At 44.7% G+C, this 18,058-nt stretch overlaps 2 protein-coding genes across 55 annotated transcripts in view; one reads left to right on the plus strand and one right to left on the minus strand.

Annotated features, from left to right (window-relative positions):
* RB1 (RB transcriptional corepressor 1) overlaps positions 1-1,718 on the plus strand; it is a 156,513-nt gene extending 154,795 nt beyond the window's left edge. For 3 of the 5 annotated variants that reach the window (XM_002720723.6, XM_089304132.1, XM_089304133.1), the window contains one exon: positions 655-1,718. In XM_002720723.6, coding sequence (XP_002720769.1) covers positions 655-728 — 74 coding nt within the window. In that variant the 3' untranslated portion in view covers positions 729-1,718. Of the gene's footprint in view, positions 1-635 lie in introns of all 5 variants that reach the window. The other 2 variants (XR_016213276.1, XM_051832230.3) reach the window with 2 other exon arrangements.
* Positions 1,719-9,069: 7,351 nt separating this feature from the next.
* Positions 9,070-18,058, minus strand: part of RCBTB2 (RCC1 and BTB domain containing protein 2) — a 43,835-nt gene continuing 34,846 nt past the window's right edge. For all 50 annotated transcript variants that reach the window (XM_008273815.4, XM_089304144.1, XM_017350312.4 and 47 more), the window contains 2 exons: positions 16,311-16,441; positions 9,070-10,304 (listed from right to left, as the gene is read on the minus strand). In XM_008273815.4, coding sequence (XP_008272037.1) covers positions 10,164-10,304; positions 16,311-16,441 — 272 coding nt within the window. In that variant the 3' untranslated portion in view covers positions 9,070-10,163. The remainder of the gene's footprint in view (positions 10,305-16,310; positions 16,442-18,058) is intronic.

An 18,058-nucleotide genomic window follows, 5' to 3' on the forward strand; every position in this document is an offset into this window, starting at 1 on the left:
CCCAGGCACATCAGCAGGGAGGTGGATAGGAAGAGGAGCGGCCAGGACTTGAACTGGTGCCCGTATGGGATGTCAGCATCACAAGCAATAGATTTACCACAATGCCGGCCACAGTACTGTTTAAGATGGCAGTACCCAATCTAAATGAATTGTGAGCTGATACCTTTGCAGTAGCTGCAAGACAGGTCCCAGCATAAGGATTCCCTGACATTGTAGAAAATACCCCTCCCTCTGACAAATCCAGTCTGAGCCGGGCCAGAATTCTAGTGCCCTAAACTCAGCCTCGTTGTCTCTAGAACAGTCCTCTACGAAGTCCCAGGAGTGTGGAAGACCATCCTTGGGGGACAAAAATAAAATTCTGGAAGTTCTATTTTATCTTGTCCTTTTATAATGTTGGTTTCAGGTATGTGTTTTGCAATTATGCACACATACGTATACACATATATGCATGCATACATACATACATATGTATTTAGTGGTACATGCCTGGGAACAGTTTTACTGCCAGAGATTTATTTTTAAAAATTTGGAGACTGCTGCTTTTGTAAGGTACTGAGCTCCATTGATCAGACATGGCATAATACATACGGCAGCCCCTTGCCAACCTAACCAGCACTGTCAGTGCTATTTACAAGTTCTCGGTTTTTCTTCCAGCATCTACTCGAACAAGAATGCAGAAGCAAAAAATGAATGATAATATGGATACCTCAAACAAGGAAGAAAAGTGAGGATCTCAGGAGCTTGGTGGACACCGTGGACACCTCTGCCTCTCACGATGTGACTATATGTGTCTCCCAGGTTCTGCCTATGGCCATATTTAATATTTTCAGCTCTTTTGTAGATAAAAAATGTGCAGATCCGAGTTGAATATGTGTGTTGGCAATTCCTAAGCTACTGCAATGTTGTAGTCAATGGGATATACATTGTTACTGTGCAAGATTGAAAATCTTGTGTAAATCCTGTTATTTAGAATGTTGTGGCAGATATTTCCATTTCCACAGTAAAATTGCTCTGCTTTACGGATAGTAAGGATGCCCAGAAGTGGGAGTCCTGACACCCATGGCTGACTACTTTGCCTTCACTTGTAGCATATATGTGACGTTTGCTCTTGTTTTTATTAATTTATATGTATATTTTTTAATTTAACATGAACACCCCTAGAAAATTTGTCCTGTCTTCCAAATGCAATTTGACTGACTGCCCATGCACCCAAATTATCCTGAACTCTTCTGCTCCACCAGATATTATTATAAACTAAGAAAAATTGCTAATTTTTACACATTAGATTTTATTTTACTATTGGAAGCTGATGTACTGTGTGCTTGTTTTATAAATTTTAGGTTTTAAATACAAGCAAAAAACAAAATATAAGCATATGATATTGTCATACTACTGACACAGATTTCATACCTCAGAATTTATAAGAACTTATTCTTCATCCAACTCGTGCTTTAAAATGAGGGATTATTGATAGTAATTTTTTAAACCATTCAGATCACTGAATTTATAAGTACCCATGTAGTACTTGAAACAGTGATGTGTTCCTGCCAGGGCTTTGCTGAAGAGGACCCTAACACAGTATATCATAAGTGCACTTTCTAATGTTTCTGGGTCCTGAAGAATCAAGATACAAAGTAGCTTTATTCATAAACAGACTGTTAAGGATAGGAGCCTTAATTTTTCGTTTTCATAGAGATTTGTTTAATTGCATCTCAGCAGTTATTCTGCCCTCCTAAATCTGGGAAGGTATGTGTTTTCTCTGGAATGGTACATGTCTTCCGTGTATCCTTTGAACTGGCAATTGTCTGGGGTGAGTGTGTGTGTGTGTGTGTGTGGGTGGGTGGGTGGGTGGGAGGGTGGGTGGGTTTTAAGTCAGTATGGTCTAACACTGGCACATTCAAAGCCACATTACTTCTAGTCCAAATTGCAAGTAAACGAAGGTCTTACTTAGGCATTAATGTTTCTATTTGTGCAAAGGCTTCAAATTAAAATAGCTGCATTAGAAGAAGAGGCGCTTTCCCCCTTCCCTACACCTGAAGGTGTATTTAAACTATCTTGTGTGATTAACTTATTTAGAGATGGTATAATTTAAAATAGGTGGTATTTAAGATAGCAGCAGCCAGCTTTTAGGAAAGTCACTTTTTCTACTCAGAGTTCTTTTGAAAAATAAATCTGATTTTATTTGTTAGAAAACAAAATTTTTATTTTGTGCTCAATTAAGTCTCAAACTTAGTATGTTGACAGTTATCTCAATAACAAAGGCACTAGAAAGCTTTATTCCATTTCTTCATTAATTTTTGCATGAATAGCATATCAATCAGTAAATTTTAGACAAGAGCTTACCGTATTTCTGGATCTTTTGCTAACAAGTTCACATTAGAATTAGTGACAGAATTTTAGGGATTTCAGAGATCGTGTGTTGGAATTTCTTAAATAAGGCTTCAGGTAATGCTTTATTGCTGTTTTGTATTGGTTAAAACTGTACATTTTAAATTGCTATGTTACTATTTTCTACAATTAATAGTTGGTCTATTTTAAAATAAATTAGTTAAGAGTCTGATGTTGTGTTTTTTGAATTCCACTAACATTCTCTTTGTAAATAAACTCCTATTATCTCATCCATTCATAGCCCTTAATGGATTCTATGCCCTGGTGATTCCCAGACTTATTTCTGCAGACCTGACATCTTGCTAGAAGGCAAAGCTCTTAGAGCAAATAGAGCTATCAATTCCTAGCCCCCTCTCAAATTTCTCAAAATATAAATAAAAAAACCATACAAGTAAAAATGTCTTGTTTCTACCCTGCTGTTTCCTCAATTCACTTAACTCTAAGCCAAAAGCTTAGAGTCATCTATTAACACTTTTTTTAATGTCATTATTGACTTTGTGGTTTTAAAAATATTTTTAGAAAGATTTATTTTGTATGAAAGGTAGTGTGACGGGGTGGGAGAGAACGAGCAAGAGAGAGATTGAGAGACAGATCGATCTTCCACCTGCTGGGTTTACCCCCCAAATAGCCACAACAACCAGAGCTTGGCCAACCCAAAGCTAGGAGCCCTGAATTCCGTCAGTCTTCCATGAGTGGCAGGAACCTAAGTGTGTGGGTCATCATCTGCTGCCTCCCAGGTGCTTTAGCAGGAAGCTGGACTGAAAGCAGAGTAGCCAGGCCTCCATCCCAGGTGCCCTAATATTCAACATGAGTGTCCCAAGCAGGGGCTTACCCCACTGCACCGCAACACCTGCCCCATCTGTTAGCTCTTGCAAGGAGTCTTCCTATTCCTGTTTCCTCCTTCCCTTTCAATTACATAAAGAGCAAAAATGATCAGTTAAATCTATCGATTGATTCCTGTTGCTCCTCTACCTGACTCAGACTTATCGGAAATTATTAAGCCACTCCTATGGTTTACAGCACTGTCTCCTTACTCACTAGCTTTAGCAATGTTGATATTTTTTCTATAAAATCCCAAGTCCATTCCTCCTCTCAGGCTTTTATATTTGCTGTTCCTTCTATCTAGAATGCTCTTCCCACAGAGTTGAGCACAGGGGCTTCCTTCCTGTCTTTCTTCTTCTTACTTCTTCTTTTTTTTAATATAGATTTATTTATTTTTTAAAAATCAGAGTTATAGAGAAGGAAAGGCAGAGGCAGAAAGAGAGACTTTCCATCTGCTAGTTCACTCCCCAGATGGCTGCTCCAGCAGAGAGCTGGAGTGGAAGAGGAGCAACCGGGACTAGAACCCGGCGCCCATATGGGATGCCAGTCCTGCAGGTGGAGGATTAACCAAGTGAACCACGGCACCGGCCCCTGGCCTGAATTTCTTAAGGTAGAGAAAAACCTTAGCTTTAGTGTGGACCTAAGGAACTTTAGAATGAGTGACTTCATTTTTTTTAATTTTTAAATTTTTTTTTTAATTTTTAAAATTCATTTGAATGGCAGAGTTACAGAGAGAAGAGGAGAGACAGAGATCTTCCATCTGCTGGTTCACTCTCCAAAATGGCCACGGCAGGTCTCCCACATGGGTGCAGGGGCCCAAGCACTTGGGCCATCTTCCGCTGCTTTCGCAGGTGTATTAGCAGGGAGCTGGATTGGAAGTAGAGCAGCCGAGTCTTGAACCGGCACTCCTACAGGATGCCAATGTCTCAGGTAGATGCTTAGTCTGCTGTGCCACAACACTGGCCCCATGGCTTCATGTTTTGAAAAAGATGTATTTATTTATTTGAAAGGCAGAGTTAGATAGAGTCAGGGAAGTCTTAGTGTTCATTCACCAAATGGCTGCCGACCAAAGCTGGGCCAGGCCAAAGCCAGGAGCCAGGCATTCCATCTGGATCTCCCATGTGGATTGCAGGGGCCCAAGCACTTGGGCCATCTTACCGCTTTCCCAGGTGCATTAGCAGGGAGCTGGATCAGAAGTGGAGCAGTCAGGCCTTCAACCAGCACTCATATGGATGCCTGCTGGCGTTACAGGCAGTGACTTAACCGCTGGCCTCAAGTGACTTCATTTTTATTTTTAATATGTTCTGTTGGGACCAGTGCAGTAGCTTAGTCCAAAACAGTGGCCTCTTATAATTTTTATTTAACAAGTGTACATTACATATAACTGTTTATCACCACTGAAATCGCCTTGCTTGACTCGCTTATTGCCTATCTCCCTATCCCTATCCACCCCCAGCTCCAGGAAACCTGGCTAGTTTTATTAGTGAATAAGCCTTAGCACTAGCACTCAGAAAGCCCTCAGATAGGAAGGGGAGTGGGGTTGAGGTTTAACATGAAGAGGAAATAAAGAATAACTTGTAAGCAGCACCAAATACATAGGAAAAATTCATCCTGCCATCCACATGGGAGACTTGGATGGAGTTCCTGGCTCCTGGCTTCAGCCTGGCCAAGCCATGGTTGTTGCAGGCATTTGGGGAGTAAACCAGTGGATGTAAGACCTGTTGCTCTTTATGTGTCTCTGTCATTCTGTCTTTCAAATAAAGAAACAAATCATTTTTAAGGGACAAGTTCAAAGTCATGTATTCAGTTATTTCTCATCAGTGTTTTCTGGTACAAATGGTGGAGGGGAAAACTTTGTCTTATTTCTACTATTACATGGAAAATGCCATAGAAATTTGCTTTTTAAGCATATCTTTATTCCTTTTATAGGGGACCAATACAGTGTGCACAGCCTGAGGAAAGAACGAGTGCAAATTTCCTTTGGGCTAGACAGTTTGAAACCTTGCCTCTGGAAATTCTGAATTTTTACCAAAAGGATAGATTCTTAAATAGAAATATGACCACACTGTATAATGGCTAAGAGGGCTGAAACAAGTTATTGTAATATGAAGATGGCATAGTCTTCTAGTCTCGTAAATGCTTTTTATGTCCATTATTTCGAGACTATACGTATATATTAGTATTGAAGTACAAGATAATGATAATTTCATATGAAAGGTTAAATTTATTGTATAGACCAACACCAGTTACTGCCTCAACAGAAAATGTTATGATTTTTATTTAACTGAGAAAAGCAGTAAGGTTTGTGTTTCAATGTTTTGGCAAATATTGAATTAAAAATCAGAATGATAGTGTGCTTTCTTTTCACAATTCTCCCAACACATTTGTTGCGATAACAGAGAGGGAGGACTAATGAGATAGGCAAGATTATATAGTTTGCAGTTACTTCTTTTCATTATCACTGGTTAAGAATTCTGCCTCCAGGTGCCAGTGTTATGGCCCAGCAGCTTAAGCTACTGCCTATCACACTGACATCCCATTTGAGCACCAATTTGAGTCCTGGCTGCTCCAGTTCCCAACCAGCTCCCTGCTAATATGCATGGAAAAGCAGCAGAAGATGGCTCAAGTACTTGGGCCCCTGCACCCAAGTGGGAGACCTGGAAGCAGCTCCTGGCTTCGGCCTGGCCCAGGCCCAGCAGATAAGACCATCTGGGAAGAGAACCAGAGGATGGAAGATTCTCTAATTTCTCTCTCTCTCTCTGTAACTTGCCTTTCAAACAAATAAATCTTTCAGGGGAAAAAAAAAACATAGCAGAATTCTGCCTTCAAATAAATTCTCCGAGTTATGGTGCAGAAGGTTGGCATTTTAAAACAAAGTAAAGGGCAACCTCTCAGGCGATGAAGACACTGCTTTGCTCCTGTAAAATCCTTAACATTCTTCTTGTACATTAGAATCAAATTGTACTGGAAACACTAAAATTCCTTATGCAAACACAAGAGGCAACGAAACTTTAGAAAATCTAAGATAAACTTGTGTAAAAGGATCCATTCATTTCTGAGGTGGTGCCATTAGGAACGAGGATCTCTGCTCTGAGAGGTCACTAATCAACAGTTTTCGAGGGCTCTCCACTCATCTTTTAGCAGGAAGTGAAGTTTTGTCCTTCCCATGGCTGTGTCAATGGCAAGCCCAGCCTCAAAGCCCAGAGCAAAAGCATGCATTTTCAGATTGATGTGTCATCTCTCAAACCAGTCTAAAATTAACTCTCCCTTATGGTTTGGAGTCACAGGTTTTAGGGCTAAACCACTGAATCTGGTTCTTGGCTGAACATCAGAATTACTTGCAGAACTTTTAAAATACACATTGCACATTCCTCTTATGAAAATGTGAAACTTTTTTAACTCTGACATGATACCATGAGTGGAAAATTCCACACCTGACCTCAAGTGATGGGTCACAGTCAAAATGCAGATGCACCATAAATATGGCATAAAATTCACTTCAGGCTACGCAGATAGCTTGATGTGAAATATAAATGAATTTCATGTTTAGACTTGGGTCTCATCCTAAAGATACCTCATGAGGTATATACAAATACTCCAAAAATATCACAAACCTGAAACACTTCTGATCCCAAGCATTTTGGATAAGGGCCACTCAAACTGTATACTGAATTACAATCCTCAAATTTATATTCTGTAAAAGCCCCATAGATTATTTTATTGAGCTCAGAGCTAAGAAGCACTGAGATATATAACATGGTAAACCTAAACGTAATACAGCTTAAAGAAAAAAAATCTGGATTAAAAGCCAGAGGGCTGACTTGCCCTCTCATGGCTGTTGACCCTTGGTGGAGTTTGGTAAAGGGCAGTTCATTCTTTATACTAGGAAAACCTGTCCTGCGATTATTCCGAGTTTCATATGAAGGGGATTCCTACCAGGAAAGAGCACTGAGGAGTTTCAGAAGAGCCTGTCACAAAGAGGCAAGGCTTGGGAAGACACTGGGAAGCTATGAAAGCCCGTGAGTGACAGCTAGCTTAGGAAGACGAAGAAAAAAAATCCCAGAAAAGTTCTGTGGGGGTCTAAGTGCCAGAACTGGCAGCGGCTGGCACTTCTCATGTCTGAGTGTTTCTCTGCTGAACAAACTAGGAAGTCTATCCGTAAATGGGAGGGGAAAAGGTACATAGCTGGCTTTTAAAATAACTAATAAATAAGAATATACAGTTTCAAAAATAAGACTGTGATTTAGAACTGGAGGCATCCAGACTGCTTTGCCTCTACTAGATATAGGGCCTGTGGAAAATGGATAAGCAATTTGTCAAAAAAAGAAGAAAAAAGAAAAACACTAAGGAGTCAGAGTGACCTCATTGAGAGACTGAGAAAACAAGCCACAGCCTGGGAGAAAATATTTGCAAAAGGCACATCTGATAAAGGACTGTTATCCAAAAGATACAAAGAACTCTTAAAAGAGTAAGAAAATGACCTGATTTTCAAATGGGCTAAATGGCATCAGGTGTTTAACTTAGCAGTCAGGACACCTGGTTCAGTTCTCGGCTCTGGTTCCCGAATCCAGCTTCTTGCTAATGCAGGCAATGGCAAGTAATTGGGTTTCTTCTGCTTATGTGGGAGACCTGGATTGCATTCCCAGCTCCAGGCTTCAGACTCAGCCCAGCCATTTTAGGCATACAAGGAGTGAACAGGCAGATAGGAGCTCTCTGCCTCTCAATTTTTTTTTTTTTTTTTTTTGGATGGTCTACACACCTGAATAGAGACCTCTACAAAGAAGATACAAAGGTGGCAAATAAACTTAGGAAAGATGCTCCACACCTTGTGTCATCAGGGAAATGCAAACTAAAACAGTAAGATACTTCTACACACTTTATTGGGATGGCAAAATCTGGAAGACACACCAAATGCTGATGAGGACATGGGCGCACTGTAACGCACTCCCTGCTGGTGGGAATGCAAAATGGGACTACTCTGTTAATGCAGTTAGAAAATTAAACGTTATTCTTACCACATGATCCTGATTGTTCCTTGGAACATAGCCCAGTCCACACAGAAATCTGTACGTAGATGTTTACAGCAACTCCATTCATGATTGTCAAAACTCAGAAGCCACCAAGATCTCTTTCAGTAGGTGAATGGATGAACTGTGATATAGCCAGAAAAGGGAGTAATGTTTTGCACTGGAAGGAAATGAGCTAGAAAACCACGGAGGGTCATGGTTAAGTGCACACTACCAAGAGAAAGACGGTGATCTGAAAAGGCTACAGAGTCTATGCCTCCACTCGTGTCACATTCTGGAAAAGGTTGAACTGGAGAATGTAAGACTGCTGTGAGTGCCAGGGGCCAAGGAGGGGTGACCAGGTGGAGCACAGGGAAGCTCTGCTGCATGATTCTACTCTGGTGGGCTCGGCCAGTCTCCATTTGTCCAAACCCCGAGGATGTACAGCACCAAGAGTGAGCCCTGATGTAAACATGGGCTCGGAGGGATAATGATGCACCACATGTCATTAATGCACCACTGGGGTGGGGGTGTGGCTAGTGGCAGGAGTGGGGGAGAAAGGAAAGCTCTGTACTGTCCTCCCAATTTTGCCGTGAACCAAAAACTACTCTAAAACAGAAAGCCTTCCCCCAAAAAGTGGCCTTGCCTCACCAATAAAGAGCAGCAGAGGCAATGAGGTGAATAATACTGAGGCTCTGTTTTAGGATTTACTTTGCTCTGGAGACCTTACCTGAACAACTGCTTAGGAAAAAACAAGTGTATAGTACATGACATGGATCTCTACACTTCTGAGACAGGAGCCTGCTATTTTATAATTCTGTTGCCTCTTAAGAATAAAACAATTACACATGTGTTCTGTTATCTGTAAATAAGCACTTTATTATCAAATAGTTTATCAGAACAAGATTTTTAATTCCAAAAGGGTTTTCTTTACATAATACCACATTATGAGACACATAATAATGATGCTACTTCTTGTTCCAGTTTCTTTTGTTGTTGAGCAAATTGGTTTTGATCTAAAAAGTAGAAATTTATCTTATTAATGCCATCCATGAAATGAAAGTATCAGTTCCTTTTCAACCAGAACTTTATACTAGTGCCAGGTGGACAGACTCATTTATGGTGACATAAAAATCAAGTATAGGAAAAACACAATCATTTTTATTTGTGGAGGCAAATCTCTCAACACAGAGAACAGCAAAGGACTTACTATAATTATGTAAGGCAGATGAGCTCAGAAATCATATTCATTCAAAGATAATATTCCATACTCAGTAGTCCATATGAGAAATTAATGACTCAGAGTAAACAGAAAATTAAAATTAGCCCTTGGGCCTTTTAAAAATTTAAGTGCTAAGGCCTTTCGTGAATTCTAATTAACGTTCTAAGTTAGCCACTACTTCTCAGAACAATGTACCAGAAGAACACAGACCCCAGTCATTACAGCCTGTTTTACCTTGATTTTATGCAAGTTATTGCTCTATCCAGTATTCCATGAAGCTATTCCCAGACAAGACTTAGGATTTATAATAAATTCATCGAGTGCCTACTCTATGCAAGGCACTGTGCTGGATTCTGAAAATGTGGTAGGGACAGCATTGCTTGTCAAGCTATCTGTGACACCAGCCGGCTGAATAGGGGAACCTTGTCCACAATATCATGCTGAGAACTATGTACCAAGGGCACCCAACTTAAGTGACTGAAAAGAGGAAAAGGTAGAGATAAAAACACTTCCATTCTTTCCTTGAGCAGGGTCATATTTGACCAGAGCATTCGCTGCTTTCTATGTAAACGCTGGATTTAGGCCGATGGAAAAGACTGACACCATCTTTCTTCGGACGGAACGTAACCATTCCCGAACGCAGCTCACGGTAGGTACTACTGATGGGACAGAAATGAGTGCTCTCTAGCCTTCGCAGCGAAGCCCCTCCCTTGCCTGCAGCGGCATCAGTTTTTGAAGGCTCCTACTCTGCTTGCTTTGCTGATAAAGTTCTTCAGGAGATCATGGTCCATCTCGGCAAAGCCTGAAGTTTGCGTTACTACAGTCAGGTGGTTGATGCAAAACCTGAAGCAGAAGTCTTCTAAGTCCTAGAAACAACAGAGGCGCTTTAGTAAACTCGCATTTCCTGCTGCAGTGCAAGCTGGCATGAGAATTCCTAAAACAAGCAGAGAAAGGACGGATAGCCCAGAGGAGGAAATGTTGGTATGGTAAACTACAGGACAGTTATAAAAACCATATACCTGTTATGAATCTATGCTGTAAAAATTAAATAACACAGAGAACAGCATTCAAGTTCCTCCTCCCCAAGGAAGGCAAACAAGCTGACTGCTCCCTCCCAGGGACATGAATCCTCCACTGCCTTTTTCCACAGACACTACTTGAACTTGTTCATTTCACTTCCAATATGGGTTAAAATCACCGCATGCCTCCTTTTATTCCCCTGGGAGCCTGAACTGTTTCTACCCACAGACCTGGTGGAAAGGGTGAACCATAATCAACAGTGATGCCATTTGTCCTCCCCAGGCAGGAAGATGCATGCGGGACGAGTGGATTTCATCCCATCACGCATCTCCATTAGTCTTAACTGCCTTGCAGGCGTGGCAGGCCTTGCACAGCTCTCTGGGAATATCGTGAAGCACCCTGGAGTCATTCCCCTGATTAGAACTGTAAACGAGAGGGGCAGGCACTTGGTGCAGCGGTTAAGAAGCCAGCTGGGGACGACCCCATCCCTCATCAGGGTGCCTGGGTTCCAGTCCCCACCCTACCACTTCCAATCCAGCTTCCTGCTAACAGCCTGGCCCAGCCCCGGCTGTTGCAGGCATTTGGGGAGTAAACAAGTGGATGAGAGATCTCTGTCGTTCAAATAAAATGGTGAACAAACTGTAAACTTGGGAACCAGAGTGAGGGCAACCCAGTACTCTTACGGTCCTGGGAAGGTGCGGCCACCTGCCGGGACGGGACCTCCAAGCTGCCCTGGACCCTGGGCTGCGGTGCCATCTGACCCAGCACCAGGTGCCGCCAGGTGGTGACAACTTTGAAAGATTCCCCCTCTATGGCACTGAAGACAATTCATAAAAAATAAGGCTCGGCCGGCGCCGCGGCTCACTAGGCTAATCCTCCGCCTGCAGCACAAGCACACCGGGTTCTAGTCCCGGTTGGGGCACCGGATTCTGTCCCGGTTGCCCCTCTTCCAGTCCAGCTCTCTGCTGTGGCCCGGGAGTGCAGTGGAGGATGGCCCAAGTGCTTGGGTCCTGCACCCACATGGGAGACCAGGAGAAGCACCTGGCTCCTGGCTTCGGATCAGCGTGGTGCGCCGGCCGCAGTGCGCCGGCCGCGGTGACCATTGGAGGGTGAACCAACGGCAAAAGGAAGACCTTTCTCTCTGTCTCTCTCTCTCTCACTGTCCACTCTGCCTGTCAAAAATAAATAAATAAATAAAATAAAGCTCCCAAGTCACTTCCAAGCATACATATGCACAACACACTCTATGGTCTTTTCTTCTTTGGACGCAAAAATTACAGCAAATGCTGAAGGCAAAAAAAAAAAGTCAAAGGAAACATTAGCAGTACCAACTGCCATGCCAATGTACACACAAAGCCACAGTGCATTTCCTTACAAGAGAAGAAACAAACCCCAGGAGGCAAAGCTGAACACAGCGGGGCAGGCTGGCAAGGGCACGCAGGGAAGCCCCCTGTGGTGAGGCAGCTAAAGTTCACACACGCCCTTGATCTCACACACACACAGAGGAGCCCGATGGCCACCGGCAGTGATGTACTTGTTTGCACCTTAGCAAGGCCACTCGTGCCTACAGCACATGACAATGAAGCACGCCAGATACCCACTCCTCGGCCGAATTACACAGGCACGTAGCTCCACTACTCAGCTAGAACTAGAGCATAATACACGCGTTTCAGTGATGCGCAGTGCGAGGCCTCCCAGATCCAGACAGCATCGACAGAACTGCTAGTTACTGGGAGAGAAAATCACTTGCACCTACTCTCCTTTACTTTCTAGGATGGAAATTTCTCACCATACTTAAGCAAGGACAGGACTTGGAAAGAGTTCCCGAGATTCCAAGGACTCAATAAATTGGCACAGGGTGGTACTGGTAATAAGGAAATTCTGTCCATACCCAACAAAGCCCTGGTGTTTTCCATCAGGGTTAGGGTTAGGGCGTGTAGCCTACTTGAAAGGCTGGTACTGCACACAGCTTCATCTTTGTCATGGGGCCCTTGGTTCTGTCCTGTGATTCAAGCATAGTTCCTGGGTGACTCATACTGTCTCTCCTTAAGCCCTGCACCTCCTCTCTCAGCCTCAGTGCTAAGCTATTGCCCTTCCCCAGTTCACTGTGGAAACAGCACTCAGAAGGGAGCCTCAGGGGCTGGCATCAAAGGCTAAGGCACCACTTGGAAAACTGCCATCCCATATTGGCGCTGGTTCAAGTCCCGGCCGCTCACGCACCTGGGAAAGCAGTGAAGGATGGCTCAAGTGCTTGAGTCCCTGCACCCACGTGGGAGACCCGGATGAAGCTCCTGGCTCCTAGCTTAGGACAGGCCCAGGTCTGGCCATTGTGGCCATTTGGGGAGTGAACCAGCAAATGGAAGACCTTTCTCTGTCTCTCCTGTCTCTGTAACTCTGCCTTTCAAATAAATATATAAATCTTAAAAGAAAGAAAAAAAACTCCCACTATTCCCCCCAAAATTCCTCCCAGTCTTCCGTATCTCAATAAATGACAACTTCATCCTTTGTTCTGCTCAGGCCAGAAACTTTGGAAATCATCTTAGTTTTCTTTCTTTTTCTCCCTTACCCTTCCCCCATATCCAATCCAGCAGCAAATTCTCTCATCTCTGCCTTCAAATCACACTCAAAAGCCAACCACTTTTCACCATTGCCGCAGCTAATAACCAAGGCCCACGCACCTTGGGCACGTGCTGGGTCACGCATCGCACCGGCCACTGTCCCTGCCGCAGGCTTCTCCACACTGCGGGGGCTATGGTTACGGGCCCCTACCCTGTTGCTCACAGCAGGTCTATTCCTCTCCAGCCCCTCCCCCAGCTCGCCCAGAGGAGGGCTCAGATTCTGACGGTGCTTTCTGGGCCCACAGACCCTGCCTCTCTCCACACACCGCCTGCACAGCGCCACCTGCGACCTTCCGGCTCACTCCATCCATCCGCTAAGAGCTTGCTCTCTAACGCTCCGCCTGCAGCTCACCTGCCCAGTGCCCACTTCACTCTCAGCCTGGCACTCCCAAGCCCTTGTCCCTGGCTGACGTCCTTCTGTGTCAGTTACGACCTTCTGACGCACTACACATTGTCCTCACTTACTTAACGCCCATCACCTGCACCAGGAAGTTCCGTAAGGGCAGAGTTCTGGTCAGCTTTGTTCACCTGCAGAGCCCCTTGTTCCTAAGAACAGTGCCAGCCACACAGCAGGCACTCAGTGAACATCTGTGGTATCAATAAACACTGCAGGCTCGAATAAAAGGGACCAGGAAAATTGCAGTGCAACACGTACATGTTAAATGTGTCCACCCTGGGATTGCGTTCCAGTTTTGCACTGTACTAGCTTACTAAGAATTGACTTATGCTCCCCATGCTTCAGTTTCTTCCTGTGTAAATTGGGAATAAAAATAATAATGCCTTTATTTTTAAAGGCTGTTCTAAAGAGTAAATGAGACATGAGCCGGGCTTCGACTACTGCCTGACTCATACTGAGTATGTGCTAGGTGGCAGTCCAGCAGGAAGGACTATAGTTTGCTAGTCTTCACATTCTTCAAATCCGCGCTGGGCTGTAAGAGTCAGCTAAGTCAAATACACTGTTCTTCCTAACAACGTGACACTGAGTTCGCATGCAGTGTATTCACTTGTAGTCTGTCACACCGCTTCAGGGTACGGGAATTAGCTAGACGAGTGCAGCAAAATGGAACGTCTCTATAGGCAAAGCAGAACGCACACTGCACAAATACTGAACGAGGACCTCCTGCGTGTCAGGCACTGCGCCGGGCATCAGAGATACGGTGTGAGCAAAACAGAGCCATTTCTCAAGGAGCGAGCTTCCTAGAAAACAGAGGGCTGGAAGGTGACCATCCAGGAAATCCACATCAATAGGGCATATGAAGAGTCTTAGAAATACAGCCTGGCTCTCATGACAGCGCTGAGTCACCAGCCCGCCCCAGAGATCAGTATCATCACCATGACTGAAAGAGCAAACTCCAGGAAAAGCGCCTGCATCTTGTTTGGCCAGGAGGCATTTTGCATGCCCTAAGTGCCCAATATATTATTTCCTTGATGTATGACAAGCATTCACTGGGCTCTTAGCCATCAATGTCTCAAGATGCGTAAGATTTTTTCTTCTATGTTACGTTAAAAAGATCTAGCCTTCAAGTATTTTTTTTAAAGATTAATTTATTCACTTGAGAGGCAGCGTTACAAAGAGAGGGAGGGAGAGACAGAGAGAAAGGTCTTCCATCCACTGGTTCACTCCCCAAATGGCCGCAATGGCTGGACCTGGACCACTCCAAATGCAGGAGCCAGGAGCTTCCTCCAGGTCCCAAGCACTTGAACCATCTTCCACTGCTTTCCCAGGCCATTAGCAGGGAGCTGGATCAGAAGTGGAGTAGCTGGGACTCGAACCAACGCCCATCTGGGATGCTGGCACCACAGGCAAGATGCTTAACCTTGTACACTACAGTGCCAGCCCCAGCCTTCAAATATTTAGATAGATTCACGTGTACTTCAAAAAGTTCACAAAAAATGGAATTAAAATATGTTTATTTTGGTGCCCAAAACTTGGAAATCCAAGTATATTTTTTTTCAAAACATGCATTTTTTTTTCCAACAAACTTTCTGAAGGACCCTTGTGCATAATGTGACAGAAAAAAAATCAGAAGTTGCTGTCTGAGAGTCGTCATGTTCTCGGGCTGATGAGTCATTTCCTTCCTCTCACTTTTTTGTATTTTCCAAATTCTCTTTAATAAGCATAATAGTGTCTACATAAGCAGAAAACCAGTTATAACTTTTTTTCTGTTTTACTAAAATGTCCCTGTTTTTGAGCAAAGGAGAGGATATCCTTACACCAAAAGGAAATCGACTCGAGAAGTTCTGGCCTGTATCCTCGAGATGCAGCTCTGAGACATATTTTCTTTCCTTTCTTCAATATCATAACAACTCATACTCACTGTGGAAATTCAGAAAAACAAGCAAAGAGGAGGAAAAAATAATCATCCACAATCCTGTCATCCAATAGCAGCCGTGGATCACAGCCCTCAGGTTTTTTTGTTCAGTTCTTTCTACTTTTCTAAAAAAAGCTAACAGGATCCCAGCCTGGCACATGACCAATCTGGAAAGGCGGCGTCATTAATAGTTTTCAACGATCCCCTTCACAGTGCCTTTTTCTCACCTTTCTAAACCCTCAACTGCTACAGTGAACATTTCTGAAGCTGAATCTTTGTCCAAATCCAGGAGCACATTCTTAAGATAAATTCTTTAGCTGAAGAAGTACGGCTTTCGGGCTTTTGACACACGTTCCACCCAACTGCCTCCCTGAACAAGTAGCGCTCAGCAGAGTCTAGGAGCTCACCCATCACAGATCCTGCGCTGTTTCTAAAGCTGGTCTGATGGGTAAAAAGCTGTGTCTTGTTTTCATTGAATTTTTTATTTGTTTATAGATCCATTTGTTCCCTGGGGTCTTTTTAATTGTTATTTTCATCAAACCGCTCTATTTTCTTTTTGTTTTTCACCATGGTAAACTTGCTTTGCTGTATGTTGCAAATATTCCCCCCATGTATCATTTAATTTGCAATTTTCTCAGTGGTAGTTTTGGGTGGACATAAATTTTTTTTATATTTCGATCCTTGTCAGTTTCTGCCATTGACGTCCACTTTAACATCACAAAAAATAGTCATATTTTTTCTAGTACTTTTGTGATTTTTTTTTTCTTGTACATGAAGTCGTTAACTGACCTAGAGTTTGTTTCTGTTTTAGGTGTGAGGCAGCCGTCAAGGCCAGGTGCGCCAAGAGATGGGTGGTGGGTGGTGGGTAGCGGGGGGGAGGGGGGCGGGTGGCAGAAGACTCGGCGGGAGGGGCCTGCCTTACCTGGGCATCGTATTTCACGGCCGCGGAGAGCAGGGCGATGGCGTTCTCCTCACAGATTCCCTGCTTGATGGTTTGTTGGCAGAGCTTTTTCAAACGGTTTTCTCTATAAAACGTAGCCAAGTCTAGCAGGCCTGGGGGAAAGAGGTGTTTACTGGGGGGACGGCTTCAAGCACCCTGATTGGAACTCAGCCCTGGGAGGGACTAGGGGGACATGAGGCTGAATGTCCCCCTCGGGGCGCTGTGCGAGGACCAGGGCTGACTCCCACTCATCTCTACCCAAGGGGGCCATACCAAGCCCACTCACTCCACAGATGCTCCGCTGTGGAAAATCAGGGACAAAGCATGGTGTCCATACGGCTTCCTGAGACGGAAAGAGCAGGCTGTGTGGTTCCAGTTGCCCCTCCCGCGTTGCTCCCCACCCCAATTCCATCAGCAGTGGCTTTCTTCTCCAGGTCACCGCCATCAGCACACACGCTCTCTGGGGCAGCGCCCGAAAGGGACACCTGCCCGGCACATGTCAGTTCTCTGCTCTTCACTCAAGCAAAACTCCCAGAGAATCTGCTCTCTCTGTTTTCTCCTCCCATTCTGACCCGGGGTCATTCCCAGCAGAATCCCACCCCCGCGGCTCCCTGGAGCCCCAGCTGCGATTGCTGGAAGGGCTTCCACACTGGCAGAGCCAACATCTGTTCTCCAGGTTCCCGCCCTCAACACGGGTGGGGATTTCTCCCTGCGGAGGACCACACGGCCAACGTGCAGGGCTTGGGGAGGAGGGGTGGCTGGAGCCTGGGCCTGCAGGCTGCGGGATCGCAGGACATGACTGCAGGCTGGGGGGGGGGGGGGGGGCTTCAGGACGAGGCTGCGGGCTGGAGCGGGGGAGCAGGATGTGGCTACAGGCGGGGGAGCCTCTCCTCATACCCATGTCCCATGCATCAACAAATCGCATCAGCTCCATCTTTCGGATATATCCAGCTTCTGACCTCTCCAACACTTGCACTGCTACACCAGGGTCTCATGATCTCACACCTGCACCTCAGTTACTGATCTTTTAAAGGCAAATCACAGTACTTCTGTGCAGAAACTGCCGGCTGCCTCTCTCTCTTCTCCACCCCAACCCCAACACACACACACACACACACACTCAACACACACACATTCCTCCACCCCAACCCCAACACACACATACACACACACACACACACTCCTCCACCCCAACACACACACACTCAACACACACACACACAAACTTTCCTCCACCCCTAACCCCAGCACACACACACACACACACACACTCAACACACACACATTCCTCCACCCCAACCCCAACACACACACACACTCCTCCACCCCAACACACACACACTCAACACACACACATTCCTCCACCCCCAACCCCAACACACATACACACACTCAACACACACACACTCCTCCACCCCAACACACACACACACACACACACATTCCTCCACCCCTAATCCCAACACACATACACAAATACACTCAACACACACACACACACACACACACTAACTTTCCTCCACCCCTAACCCCAGCACACACACACACACACACACTCAAACATTCCTCCACCCCAACCCCAACACACACACACACTCAAACCATTCTGCTTTTCATCTAAAACCACAGAATTTCTAGCTGGGTCATGGCTGCATGGAAATGCCCGCTTTCCTCAGCTTCCTTTGTAACTGGCTGTGGCCTTGATCTGGGCCATGACTTGAACTCAGTGG

The sequence above is a fragment of the Oryctolagus cuniculus genome, chromosome 9 (assembly GCF_051225735.1).
Source record: "Oryctolagus cuniculus isolate XC-2025 breed Fujian yellow rabbit chromosome 9, ASM5122573v1, whole genome shotgun sequence".
Classification (NCBI taxonomy): Eukaryota; Metazoa; Chordata; class Mammalia; order Lagomorpha; family Leporidae; genus Oryctolagus; species Oryctolagus cuniculus.